The sequence below is a fragment of the Moschus berezovskii genome, chromosome 1 (genome assembly GCF_049115385.1).
Source record: "Moschus berezovskii isolate FMDL1 chromosome 1, NW_MosBer_1.0, whole genome shotgun sequence".
Classification (NCBI taxonomy): Eukaryota; Metazoa; Chordata; class Mammalia; order Artiodactyla; family Moschidae; genus Moschus; species Moschus berezovskii.
The window spans coordinates 159,183,208-159,197,445 of record NC_142460.1 but is presented as its reverse complement, the minus strand read 5'-3'; the positions used below and the strand labels follow the sequence as shown (position 1 = coordinate 159,197,445).

The following is a 14,238-nucleotide window of genomic DNA, read 5'->3' as shown; positions in this document are numbered from 1 at the left end:
TTGTCTAGACTCTGACATCCAACAAGAAAATACAGACTTCCCCCACCACTGCTTTGCATTGCGTGAGGCCTGCAAAGTTATCAACAAGAGTTAGCACCAGCCCAGAAACCTTGCTGACATGTGCCTGGCAGGCCTGAGAGGAGAGGCTCACAAAGGAAGGTGTCTAGAGACATGAAATTGCCCAGCCTCCCAGCCAGGGCTAAGCCTAGAAACCCAGGACAACCTGGCTGTCACCCAGGACTCTGGCTTGGGATGGATCTGGAAAGATGTGGCAAGAGCAAGACAGGAAATCTTATCAAAGATTTGGGCTCTGGGTCCCATGCTCAAGTCCCTGCAGGTCATTTCCAGCCATTGGTGTACAAGTCTGTTCTCATCATTTTTTCCAGTTACAGCATCCCAGCCTCTCCCCATCATACTAGGAAGCAAGCTCTTTAGCCCAAAATAGAACCATTCTTAGTCCATGAGCAAAAAGATTTATATCTTTTGTATTGGAAACAATTTCCTGAATTAATTAAATTGGAGAACTGAAATCATGAGTTTATATTCTATTCCCAATTTTAAAGATCAGCATGTATGTATTACTGCCAATGATCGCAGCTAACTTGATTATGATAGTTTCACTTTGCTTATTTATTCTGGTGCAAACCTTTATTCTCCTTATTGTAAAACATCTGACCAGAATAATAAACCTACAGTTTATTGCACATTACTACTCTTTTCTAATAAAATTGTTAATGTTTAGAATGTTGAAGTTACATGTACCCTCCAGTATCCATTCCTCTGCTATTCCACAGTGGAGGGTGAGTTGCTGATTTATGTCAGTAGCTTCAAGCACTTGGGGAAGTGTTGTCCATCATCATCCATTGCTCCAATGATTAAATATTCTTACTGTTTTTTTAAGTTCAGATTAATCTCCACCTCCTGGAATGACTTGTATCTCCCTTCAGTCAGTTATTAGGAAGACCCTTTCAAAGAGAGAAGGAATGATTTGGGATAATTTTATTTCACAGGATGATGGCTGGGTTTGACTGTAGACAGACACTCTGAAGGGTCCAGAGGTGTTAATACTCCCTTTTTGGGTGTCTTTCTTGTAGGGTATCTTGCTGTGGCTGTGGTTAAAAAATCAGCTGCTGATATCAACTGGAACAATCTGAAAGGCAAGAAGTCCTGCCACACTGCAGTAGACAGAACTGCTGGCTGGAACATCCCCATGGGTTTGCTCTACAACAAGATTAATAACTGTAAATTTGGTGAGTGAGCTCTGGGAGTGTGCTCTTGTCAGGGTTGGGTGGAAAGAGGTGCACTGGCAAGAGTAGTATGGTACAAGAGGCCCTTGTTCTGTGATAATACAATTTGGCTTAGTTTCAAGGAAATAAAAGGAATGGCAGGACTGGGAGGTGGATCAGAATGGCTCTTCTCAGTTGCACATAATGGCTTAAGTGAACATATGTTTACTATTCTCTCTCATGAAAAAGACCAGAGACAGGAGTCCATGTTGGTACTGTCATTAGAAACCCAGGCCTCCATCTTCAAGGTTATCCGTGGTTGCCATTACGTCCATGATCCAGACAAGCTTAGGAACATGGAGTAAGGGCACTTGAAGTACACACCACCTTGGTAAAGGAGCCAGTTAGGAGGTCTAACCCAATTACTTCAGCTAACTTCTCATTGCCCCTAACTTAGGTACATAGTCACAATTAGCTGTAAAAGGAGCTGGAAAATGTCATCTTTTATTTAGGTTTTTATTCAAAAATTAAAAATAAAACTAGTGTATGATCCAACAATTTCACTTCTGGATATTTATTAGAAAAAAACAAAAATACTAGCTCAAAAAGATATATGCACCCACATGCTCACGGCAGCATTATTTACATAACAACACATAATACGGGAAGAACCTGTGTCCATCATGAATGAATGAACAAAGAAACTGTGGTTTATATGAATAGAGAGAATATCATTCAGGCATAAAAGAGAAAGAAATCTTGCCACTTGCAACAGCGTGGATGGACCTTGAGAATACTACATGAAATAAGTAAAATAAAGCAGGCAGAGGAAGACAAATACCATTTGCTCTCATTTACACGTGGAATCTAAACAAAACAACCTGGGCTCACAGACACAGAGAGCAGATTGGCGGTTGCCAGAGGCAGGGGTTGGGGAGGGCAAATTGAGTGAGGGCAGTCAAAAGGTGTGAACTGTGGTTGTAAAATAAGTCATAGGGATGCAACGTATATCCTGGTGACTATAGTTAATGCCGTATTTGAAAGTTGCTAGGAGAGTAGCTGTTAAACGTTCTCATCACAAGAAAAAAAATTTTAATGTGATATACCATATTAAAAAATTGAATAATAAAAATCATATGAGCATCTCAATAGATGCAGAAAAAGCTTTTGATAAAATTCATCATCTATGCGTAAATGCAAAAAGGGAAGTGGTTGTCTGAGGAGAAAAGAAGAGAAGCAAAAGGCAAAAGAGAAAAGGAAAGATACACTCAACTTAATGCAGAATTCCACAGAATAGCAAGGAAAGATAAGAAAGCCTTCCGAAGTAAACAATGAAAAGAAATAGAGGAAAACAATAGAATGGGAGAGACTAAAGATCTCTTCGAGAAAATTAGAGACACTAAGGGAACATTTCATGCAAAGATGGGCACAATAAAGGACAGAAACAGTATGGACCGACTCCAATACTTTGCCACCTCATGCGACGAGTTGACTCACTGGAAAAGACTCTGATGCTGGGAGGGATTGGGGGCAGGAGGAGAAGGGGACGACAGAGAATGAGATGGCTGGATGGCATCACTGACTCGATGGACATGAGTTTGAGTGTACTCCGGGAGTTGGTGATAGACAGGGAGGTCTGGCGTGCTGTGATTCATGGGGTCGCAAAGAGTCGGACACGACTGAGCGACTGAACTGAACTGAACTGAACAGAATCAGAAGATATTAAGAAGAGGTGGCAAGAATACACAGAAGAACTGTACAGAAAAGATCTTCATGACCCAAATAACCACGATGGTGTGATCTATCACCAAGAGCCAAACATCTTGGAGTGTGAAGTCAAGTGGGCCTTAGGAAGCATCACTATGAACAAAGTCAGTGGAGGTAAAGGAATTCCATCTGAGCTATTTCAAATCCTAAAAGGTGGTGCTGTTAAAGTACTGCACTCGATATGCCAAAATATGGAAACCTCAGCAGTGGCCACAGGACTGGAAAAATTCAGTTTTCATTCCAATCCCAAAGAAAGGCAATGCCAAAGAATGTTCAAACAACTGCACAATTGCACTCATTTCACATGCTAACAAGGTAATGCTCAGAATTCTCCAAGTGAGGCTTCAACAGTACATGAACCAAGAACTTCGAGATGTTCATGCTGGATTTAGAAAAGGCAGAGGAGCCAGGGATCAAATGGCCAACATCTGTTGTAACATAGAAAAAGCAAGAGAATTCCAGAAAAACATCTACTTCTGCTTTATTGACTATGCTAAGGCCTTTAACTGTGTGGATCATGACAAACTGTTGAAAATTCTTAGAGATAGGAATATCAGATCACCTGACCTGCTTCCTGGAAAACCTGTATGCAGGTCAAGAAGCAACAGTTAAAACTGGACATGAAACAATGGATGGTTCAAAATTGGGAAAGAAGTATGTCAAGGCTGTATATGGTCATCTTGCTTATTTAACTTATAAGCAGAGTACATCATGGGAGATGCCGGGCTGGATGAAGCACAGGCTGGAATCCAGATTGCCAGGAGAAATATCAATAACCTCAGATATGCTGATGACACCACCCTAATGCCAGAAAACGAAGAGGAACTAAAGAGCTTCTGATGAAGGTGAAAGGGGAGAGTGAAAAAGTTGGCGTAAAGCTCAACATTCAAAAAACAAAGGTCATGGCATCCAGTCCCATCACTTCATGGCAAATAAATGGGGAAACAATGGAAACAGTGAAAGACTTTATTTTGGGGGGCTGTAAAATCACTGAAGATGGTGACTGCAGCCACAAAATCAAAAGATGCTTGCTCCTTGGAAGAAAAGTTATAACAAACCTAGACAGTGTATTAAAAAGCAGAGATGTTACTTTGCCAATAAGGGTTCATATAGTCAAAGATATGGTTTTTCCAGTAGTCATGTATGGATATGAGAATTGAACCGTAAAGAAGGCTGAACGCTGAAGTATTGATGCTTTTGAGCTGTGGTGTTGGAAAACACTCTTGAGAGTCCCTTGGACTGCAAGGAGAATCAAAACAGTCAATCCTCAAGGAAATAAGTCCTGAATATTCCTCTTAGAAGGACCAATGCTGAAGCTGAAGCTGAATCTCCAATACTTCGGGCATGATGTGAAGAGTCAATTCATTAAAAAAGACCCTGATGCTGGGGAAAGACTGAAGGCAGAAGGAAAAGGAGACGACAGAGGATGGGATGGTTGGATGGCATCACTGACTTAATGGATATGAGTTTGAGTAAGCTCCAGGAGATGGTGAAGGACAGGGAAGCCTGGTGTGCTGTAGTCCATGGGGTTGCAAAAATTTGGACACAAATGAGAAACCAAACAATGAACAACAACAATAATCATCTATTTAAGATAAAGACTCTCCAGAAAATGGGCATGAAGGGAATATACCTCAACATAATAAAGACCATATATGACAAACGTACAGCTAACATCATACTCAACAATGAAAAGCTAAAAGCATTCCCCAAGACAAAGATGTCTATTCTTACCACTTTTATTCAACATAGTTTTGAAAGTCCTAGCCAAAAGGAAAAGAAATGTAACCCTGTACACTGATAGATATTAACTAGACCTATTGTGGTGATCATTTCACAATATAGTCAATAGTGAATCATATTGTACACCTGAAATTAATATAATGTGCTTGGCACACTGCAGTCCAGGGGTCGCAAAGAGTTGGACACAACTGAGTGACTAACACACACACACACACACATGTCAATTATATCTCAATATAAAATTAATGGAGAAAAAAATTAAGAGAAAAAACCAACTTGATCTTTGTCACAAAGAAACAAAAGGAAATGGCCATTTGGTGGATGGCTACAAGCCCTGTCACAGAGCTTTCTAGGCAATATGGTGTAAGGGATTCTCGGGTCTCTTTAAGATCTTGGCAGCTTCAGCTCTTAGGCCCCTTTGAAGGGGTGGAAATCAGTTTGTTCCTGTGTCCTCTGAATATCTTCAGGTGTGGCCTTACTTATACCTCCTGAAATCTATGTGTAAGTTCACCATGGATATGTTTCCTCGTGGTTCTTATTTACTTAAACTTCCTGAGTTCTTTCCCCCTGCCACCTCCAAACATGTGTAGCAACTTTAAAAGGAGAGGCCTCTAAAGACAGTTAGAACCAGGTAAGGCCTGTGTGTATTGGAGAGGAGATTCAGATTCAGAGATGCAATCACATCTTTGCACTAATATGCTCTGTGACATCAGTTTGCCAGGAAGGTGGCTGGGGTGACTTTCAGGAGTTCTGTTCCCCACCAGCAAGGGCACCACATCTGCTCTCCTGAGCCTCCTGACAGTTATACAGCCATGGGAGAGCAGCTGAGCTGTGAGTGAGATTTCCCCAGAATTTTCTTGAGTTTGGAGTTCTAAGTTCTGTTCAAAGCTCTTCTAACAAATATCAGAGAAAAGAAACACCTGAAAACAAATGGCACAACTCAGGGAGTGAGACCTTCAGTTTTACACCTGCTTCAGTCACCTTTCCCATAATTTCTATTTCATCTCTCTTTAGGTGAGTAATGACACTATTGGGAGGCTGATGGAGTCCCCTCCACCTGAATTGTAATGGTTACTTACCATTTCCAGCCTCAGTGAAGGTTTTCTTCAGAGCCTGTTGCTTCTGCTGCTAAGCCACTTTAGTCGTGTCCGACTCGGTGCAACCCCATAGACAGCAGCCCACCAGGCTCCCCCATCCCTGGGATTCTCCAGGCAAGAACACTGGAGTGGGTTGCCATTGCCTTCTCCGCTTTCAGAGCCTATAGCCCGGCAAGTCTTGAGTTGATGGCAGGTCACACAATAAGCATGTTCTACCTAGCGTGGGCCATACACCCCTGTGATGCGTTAGATCAAGTCCACTCACACTGACTCAGGAAGAGCTGACTTTCTCTTGTCCTTCTGCACAGACGAATTTTTCAGCGCAGGTTGTGCACCTGGATCTCTGCGAAATTCCAGTCTCTGTGCTCTGTGCATTGGCTCAGAGAAGGGCTCAGGAAAGGAGTGTGTTCCCAACAGCAATGAAAGATACTATGGCTATACAGGGGCTTTCAGGTGAGTCTTACAATCCTCATACAAAAATAATAATAAACCCAGCCCTGACAAGAGTTCCTTTTAGGAGCTCAGGTGAGATTCTTACATTCCTATCCCGTTAGTCCTGCATGTCAGGGTGGCATGTTTACAAACGTATGTAGAAAGCTGTGTGAAGATGCATCCAGGTCCCTCCAGGACACCGTCTCCAGAACTGACTCTCATAGACAGCAGACTGGTGGTATAGTGCAGGTCAGGAGTTCTCAATGGCAGGGGGGAGCGCGGGAGGGATTTGCCCCTCAGGGGACATTTGGCAGTGTCTGGAGATGTTTTTGATTATCAGTAGGGTTGAGGGGGTGCAACTGGCATCTAATTGGGAGAGGCTGATAAACATCTTACATGCACAGGGCAGCACCCTACAACAAAGAATTATCTGGCCCCTGATGTCACTAGTGCCAGGTGAGGAAACCCTACCACAACTGAATAAACACAACACTCAAGCATCTAGCGCACACTCTTCCAATCACCTCTGGGGGGACCTATGACCGCGGAAATATACAAAAGTCAAGTCCATGGTTTCTACATCTTTGGTTACATCTCTGTTTCATGGAATTTTAATCATGTTTAAAGAGACACCTGTGCACTTTATGATCTTATTAGTTTTTAACTATCCTGTCTGACTTGGGCCTTTGCTACCCTGGTAGTTCATGAATCCATCGACTTCACAGTGATGGTGGTATTCGTAATTAAACTGCTCACTAGCAAAGGAAAAACAAAGATTATCTCAATTTTCTAGTTAGAACCACGTTGTGAATTAGAATGAGAACAATTCACAGTCCACAAGTTTCCAATTTCACAAGTAGACTGTACATAAGGAATCACCTTGGTGGAAAACTGCTCCTCTAATATCTTGGAAAAGGATGCTTGGAAAAGGATGCTTGGAAAAGGATGTAGACCTGTTGGAGAAAATGTGCCAGAGTTTAGAGTTTAATATATAGAACTGCAACTACAAAGCATATCAGACGTTTTGTTTTCCTTTTATTACTTACATTAGTAATATATAAGATTAGTGATCAAATGGGAGTCACAGTTGCTGATATCAGATGGCCAGCCCTGGATCTCTAAGGTGGCATAATACTCAGCTATAAAAAGGAATGAATTGGGTCATCTGTAGTGATGTGGATGAACCTAGTCTGTTATACAGAGTGAAGTAAGTCAGAATGAGAAAAACATATTGATTTTTAACAATATTGTAAAAACTGTATATTGTATGTTAACGCACATATATGGAATCCAGAAAAACAGTACTGATGAACCTATTTGCAGGAGAAGAATAGAGATGCAGACATAGAGAGCAGACTTGTGGACACAGGGGGAAGCAGAGGGTGAGATGAATTGGGATAATATTATTGACATATATATATATATATACTACCATATATAAAAACAGATAACTAGGGGGAAGTTGCTGTATAACACAGGAGCTCAGCTTGGTGCTTGGTGATGACCTAGAGGAGTGAGATGGGGGTGGGAAGGAGGCTCAAGAGGGAGGGGATACATGTATATGTATATGTATAACTGACTCACATCATTGTACAGCAGGAACTAGCACAACATTGTAATTACCATCTAATTAAAAATGTAAAAAATCAACTTCAGATTATAAAATAGCCCTTCTGAATGACAGATGTAACTCTGACCTCCTTTCTTCTCTCTCCCTGTCTGGGGCTCCACAGGTGTCTGGTGGAGAAGGGAGATGTGGCCTTTGTGAAGGACCAGACTGTCAAACAGAACACTGATGGTATGTGCACAACCCTTTGTCCCCATGAATCAGGGTCGCTGGTTCCCTTGTGTTCAGGATGTCTTTGTGGAAGTGTCAGGGGCTCTTGTCAGGGTCCAGAGCTGTGATTCTCAACCTGTTTGTTCACCGATGAGAGACGCATCCACTTGCGTAGGTAGAATGGTGAGGACCGTGAGCTTCCCAGTAGCTCTGAAATCTCTCCTAGAAGCCTTCCCACATGTGCAGGCACTGTGCCTTTCTTCCCCTAAATACTCCTAAGAACAAGGACTTTTACATACTTACATTATAATCAGCAAGATCAGGAAATTTATACTAACATGGTTTAATACTCATCACATCCACAGTCCCTATTCAAAATTAGTGAACTTATCCCCCAAAGGCCCTTTATAACTATTTCTCATATTTCTAGGTCCAATACATATTTAACCACATTATAAATCCACTTGAAAAACATACAGACAGTAGCACCCCTGTAGGAATAAGCGCCAGGACTTTGGCTTCTATAACCTCCAAGAGGAGGAACCATGGCCCCTTGGAAAAACAGCTGATTCTAGGGCTGGGGCAGGAAAAGTGTAAGGTGAACCAAATAGCATCATGCTGAAGTGCTCAGAGACATGGAACGTGTCAGAGCACATTGGAACTATTGTGAAAGACCTCCACACTGGCCAGATCTGACATTTTGAGCATTACAAGAAATAATAACAGTAGTAAGATTGAATAACCCATTGAATAAAATAAGAACACATGAGTCCATCCTGATTAAATGAATGAGTATAAAGGAAACATCTTCTTTATTGTAGAATGCTAATTACAGACATAGAAAAAAACATGAAGTTAAACAACTATTGTTTGGCAACCAATATAGCAATAGTCGATTCAAGCAAGGACCATCAATCAATGGGTACTAAAATTCATGGGTGGATATTAGATGGCCATGACATTAAAAACAAGACAGCTGTTTTTTAAATGTTGGTAAGAATGAGCATTCCAGCTGTCCATGCTCTATCACTAACAGCTTACACCCCCGCCTAGAGTCCAGGCAGTATTACTTCCCTCCCTCCCTCGTAACCCTTTGTGTGTGTGTGTGTGTGTGTGTGTGTGTGAGTAATCACTCAGTTATGTCCAATTTTTTGCAACCCTTTGGACTGTAGCCCATCAGGCTCCTCTGTCCATGGGATTCTCTGGGAAAGAATACTGGAGTGGGTTGCCATGCCCTCCTCCAGCGAATCTTCATGCCAACCCAGGAATTGAACCTCTCTCTTATATCTCCTGCGTTGGCAGGTTGATTTTTTACCACTAACCCACCTGGGAAGCCCTCCTCCCTTTACCCAACCTCAAGTTTTTCCTCTAGTGCAGGACCAACTCCTCTAAGAAGCCTTCCCCAATGGCACACCTCCATCCCACAACAGAATCCTCTCTCCATGTTGCTATTATTATTGAATTCATCACACTCTGTAATAAAATATGGTCACAGGGAGCTCTACTTTTTTCTTACATCTCAACACCAATCACAGTATAAGGTACACAGAAGTTACTAAGTACTTACTTGAAGGAATTTTGGTTTGGCTAATTTTTCTTTCACCCCTCCTGTAACTTTTGCTTTTCCCTTTAAGGGCTGTCCTTTTCCTGCTACCTGAGTGTTACCCTAGGTTGGTTCTTTGTCACTCCTTGATTTCTCTTTGTATCCTTCCAATAGGGCTCCCCTCTCTAGACCTCAATTCTCTTTGCAAAGACTCCCAAAGCCTTAACCTTCCGAGGGGAATTTATAGAGGAGGCCTACCTCCCTATGCACTCCCTCCCTAAACACCATCCTACGATCTCTGTTCGCCCTGTGGTCATGTTTATGTACAAAGTACGCTGATCCTGCAACCTGAACCAGAATAAATCCAACTCCTTACACTTCTCCCTTCATATAGCCTCGTCCCTATGGAGGACTTTGTTATAGGTCCTGTCAGTCAAGCCTAGATTGATCAATGTTGAAAGTGAATGCTGTGGAATTATACTGGGTTTCAAAGTCTTATTCCTTAAAACTATGTAGTGTTTTACAAATTAGCCACAGTAAACAAGCATCATTTTTACTGGAAAGAAAATTTTTTAATCATGCCCTTCTAGATGCCCACTGCCCCAACCCAGACCAAATCACCTCCTTTCTCATTTTTCCTAATTGTCCTATTTGGAACTCACACATTAACATTGATTTCCATTCATTAAGTTCTCATAGACCAACCTTTCTTATTACCCAAGTGCCACACTAGGGCTTCCCGTAGTTGCTCAGCAGTGAAGAATCCACCTGCAGTGCAGCCTACCTGAGTTTGATCCCTGGGCCAGGAAGATCCCCTGGAGAAGGAAATGGCAACCCACTCCAGTGTTCTTACCTGGGAAATCCCACAGAGAGAGGAGCCTGGTGGGCTACAGTCCATGGGGTCACAAAGAATTGGACATGACTTAGCAACTAAACCACCATAACAGCAAAGTGCCATCCTCCATCCCACATTCATCTTGAGGGCGTTTTTAGCCTGACTGCCCAAGGCTCTGTTCCAGTGGGGCTGTTCTCCGCCACCCTCTAGAAACACCAGGCATGTAGCTGTCCCTGAGTCTTGCCAGAGCATTCCATCCCCCCTCGGAGAAGCAGTCTCTTCTCCCCTCAGTCCTACACATGTTAAGGACGCTGCTGAATCCGTGCCCTCTCCAACTAGGCTTCCTGAGTTAACATACTCTCCCTGTGCCGCATTCAGAGGTGTCACACAAAGTATAAAACGATATTATCTGTGCCCTGCACTGTTGCTTTTGGTATGTGTGCTATTTCCCACCTCTAATAAGATTGTGTCTTACAAAGGGCTGGGAACACAGTATTGAATAAATGCTTAAATTACTGACTAGACAGAATGGGTTTGGAGAGAAGGAGGATGGACTTCATGTGGAAGGTATTGAATTGGAGGGACCGGTAAGAAAAGAAAGGCGAAAAGTTAAAAGGTGAGCAAGATATGTGCAGATACTGGTGGGAGGAGAGGCAGGCAATTTGGAGTTTTCTATTAAAACCTAAAGTGTACATTTGGAGAGTGTAGGAAAAGGGGTATTTTTTACTTTGCATGTAAACTTTTAAAATAGTGAATTCATATAGTGGTTGTTCAATTAAATGAGAAAATTAGATTAAGAAAAAGACTGCAATCCTGTATTTTAGGAGAGAAGCAAAAACCAGGAAAGCTTATTTGAGAATTGCCTCAGGAGGAAGGAGCTTAAACCATGGGAATGGGTGAGATGTTCTTTTCTCAGAGAGAATACAGAAAAGATGAAGCAAGGGGCTGAGAACAGGTTACGGGCCTTCATGCACAGAGGCGTGTGTGCATTTTACATAAAACTAGTGTGAATGACAGAGAAGGCAATGGCAAGCCACTCCAGTACTCTTGCCTAGAAAATCCCATGAATGGAGGAGCCTGGTAGGCTGCAGTCCGTGGGGTCGCTAAGGGTCGGACACGACTGAGCGACTTCACTTTCACTTTTCACTTTCACACATTGGAGAAGGAAATGGCAACCCACTCCAGTGTTCTTGCCTGGAGAATCCCAGGGATGGGGGAGCGTGGTGGGCTTCCGTCTATGGGGTCACACAGAGTCGGACACGACTGAAGTGACTTAGCAGCAGCAGCAGTGTGAATGAGCCAGATTTCAAGCACTGGGCTTCCTTCCAAAAGAGCCTCTGGGGAAGATTCTTTTGCTTGCTAGTGCCAGATGGTATGGGGCTTCCCAGGTGGCTCAGCGGTAAAGAATCTGACTGCCATTGCAGAAGACCCAAGAGTTGCGAGTTTGATCCCTGGGTCAGGAAGATTCCCCCAGAGGAGGAAATGGCAACCCGTTCCAGTATTCTTGCCTGGAGAATCAAGGACAGAGGAGCCTGATGGGCTATGGTTCATGGGGTTGCAAAGAGTTGGACAAAACTGAACGACTATACACACACACGCAGCCAGATGGTATAGCACAGAGATTGGCAATCTGCTTAGAGGGCCATGTGCTTCCTACAGTGGAGTCTGAATGGAATTTGGAACTTAGCAGAAATGAAGATCCTTTTGAATGTCATCCACAGAACGTGGTTCACTCTTCCTGTCTGGCTGGGAAGACTGAAGGGAATTCCCTGGCCCCAGGGAATTTTCCTGGTAACTCTCTTCCTCTCCATATCAGTAAAACCTCTGTTGGCCACTGGGTCCAGGACCCCACATAGTGGAAGGTGGTCACATCTCCCAGTGAGGGTGTTTTGATCAAAGCTTTGGCTGATGCACCTTTTCTGAACCTAGGAAATAATGATGAAGCATGGGCAAAAAATCTGAAGAAGGAAAATTTTGAACTCCTATGCAAGGATGGCACCAGGAAACCTGTGGACGAGGCTGAGAGCTGCCACCTGGCCCGAGCCCCGAATCACGCTGTGGTCTCACGGAAAGATAAGGCAACTTGTGTAGAGGAAATATTAAAGCAACAGCAGGTAAGGACCAGCCAGGGATTCCAAACTGTTTTTCTTGTGTGCGTATGGATTATTGGGGGATTTCGCAGGCGAGGAGAAGCCCACACTCCTGCATTCTTTTCCTGGAAGAACTGGGAAGCTATGGATGGTGGACTGGATGTCCCAGACCTGGCTCTACTCATGTCTTCTGCTTGCTGGAAATCAGACCTCAACTGACGCATGTGTTCCAGGGTCCAAGCATTTGCTTCTAGCTCGACCCTGACCTTGCTCTGTGGTACCCTCATTTTACCCACTTCTGCCTTTTTTTTTTTTTTAAATGAAGGCAGCTAATCCTGTTTTCCAACCCTTCTGGATACAAGTCATGAAATGTGGACTGTGTTTCTTTTGCTTAGACAGATTGAGAACAATTTCAAAAGGCAGAAAAACCCAGGAACCCTACCCTCAGGGAGCTTGTCCTCTGGTGAAAACAACCAAGCCAGGGCTGACCCTGTGGGGAGAGGGACTGTCTGAATATTTTAATCCTAAAGACCTTTCCACCCCTAAAGACCAACCTCCCCTCAGTGACAGCTTCCTGCCTGTTGATCCATCATGAGTTTTCTCCTTTTAAAAATGAAGATAGCTCACCTCTGTGAGTCCTCTTAAGGTAAATGACACTAATGATTAACATTTAATGAACATTTCCTAAGTGCTAGATAGAATGCTAAACTTTCTATAATCATTATTTTATTTATAATCTTAGAAGATGTGGACGAGTCCAGCCTCTTATCTATTTAGGATCAAAGATGCAGCTAACAGCTACCTGTACCACCCCTCACTGGGTGGCTCTTATTTATTACCTTCTTGATAATAATACTTAAAAGGGACATGTTTCTGTCCTCTCATTTCCTGGAATTCATTCCCAAGGCTATGGTCAATGAAGTGGGGAAGAGAGATCAGAGAAGTCAGCAGTGGGTGGGTGGGAGGGAGGGACTTCCCCAAGGAGATGGGACTTGGCTGGACCCCACAAAGGATTTGGGGGCCTCATAGAAGCCTAGATTTGGGACCCATATCTGTGTAAATGCCAAGGGATGGAGGTGGAAAGATCCTGAGGCATCCCCTGCAGCTTCCCTTTCTTCCCAGGGCTGGTTCCCAGCTTCCAGTTTCCTCCATGCCATCCATATGTTTCCAGTGGCTCTTTCCCACAGATCCTCATGTACTTTCTGTCTATTTGACAGGATGATTTTGGAAAAGCTGTAACCGACTGCACGAACAATTTTTGTTTATTCCAATCAAATTCCAAGGACCTTCTGTTCAGGGATGACACTAAATGCTTGGCTTCAATTGGGAAAAAAACATATGACTCCTACTTAGGGGATGACTACGTCAGAGCTATGACTAACCTGAGAAAATGCTCAACCTCAAGTGAGTAGGGGGAACAGCATGGGGAACCTGCAGAGTGAATATGGTTGGGGTTCTGGGTGCTGGATTCAAAAGGAGGGGAGGACTGTAGTCACCCGGAGATGATCAGTTGCCCAGATGAAATGATGAGGGAACAATGCGATCCTGGCAGGAATGAGAGGCTACTTGTATGGGCAGATGGTAAGGGGACATGGGCTGATGGCACTGGACACACAGAATTCCATGCTGTTACTTAGAACAGGAAGAGAGCCATGAGCCCACTGCTCTGCTCTGAACACCGTTTTATACTGTGCTGCCTTGTTCAAAATGGTAGCCTCTAGCTACATG

General features: G+C 43.3%; 1 protein-coding gene across 1 annotated transcript in view; it reads left to right on the top strand.

The window, feature by feature from the left end:
- Positions 1–14,238, top strand: part of LOC129547692 (serotransferrin) — a 39,359-nt gene that overhangs the window by 18,893 nt on the left and 6,228 nt on the right. The window contains exons 12-16 of the mRNA XM_055413478.2: positions 1,095–1,250; positions 6,142–6,286; positions 7,999–8,063; positions 12,350–12,534; positions 13,728–13,914. Coding sequence (XP_055269453.2) covers positions 1,095–1,250; positions 6,142–6,286; positions 7,999–8,063; positions 12,350–12,534; positions 13,728–13,914 — 738 coding nt within the window. The remainder of the gene's footprint in view (positions 1–1,094; positions 1,251–6,141; positions 6,287–7,998; positions 8,064–12,349; positions 12,535–13,727; positions 13,915–14,238) is intronic.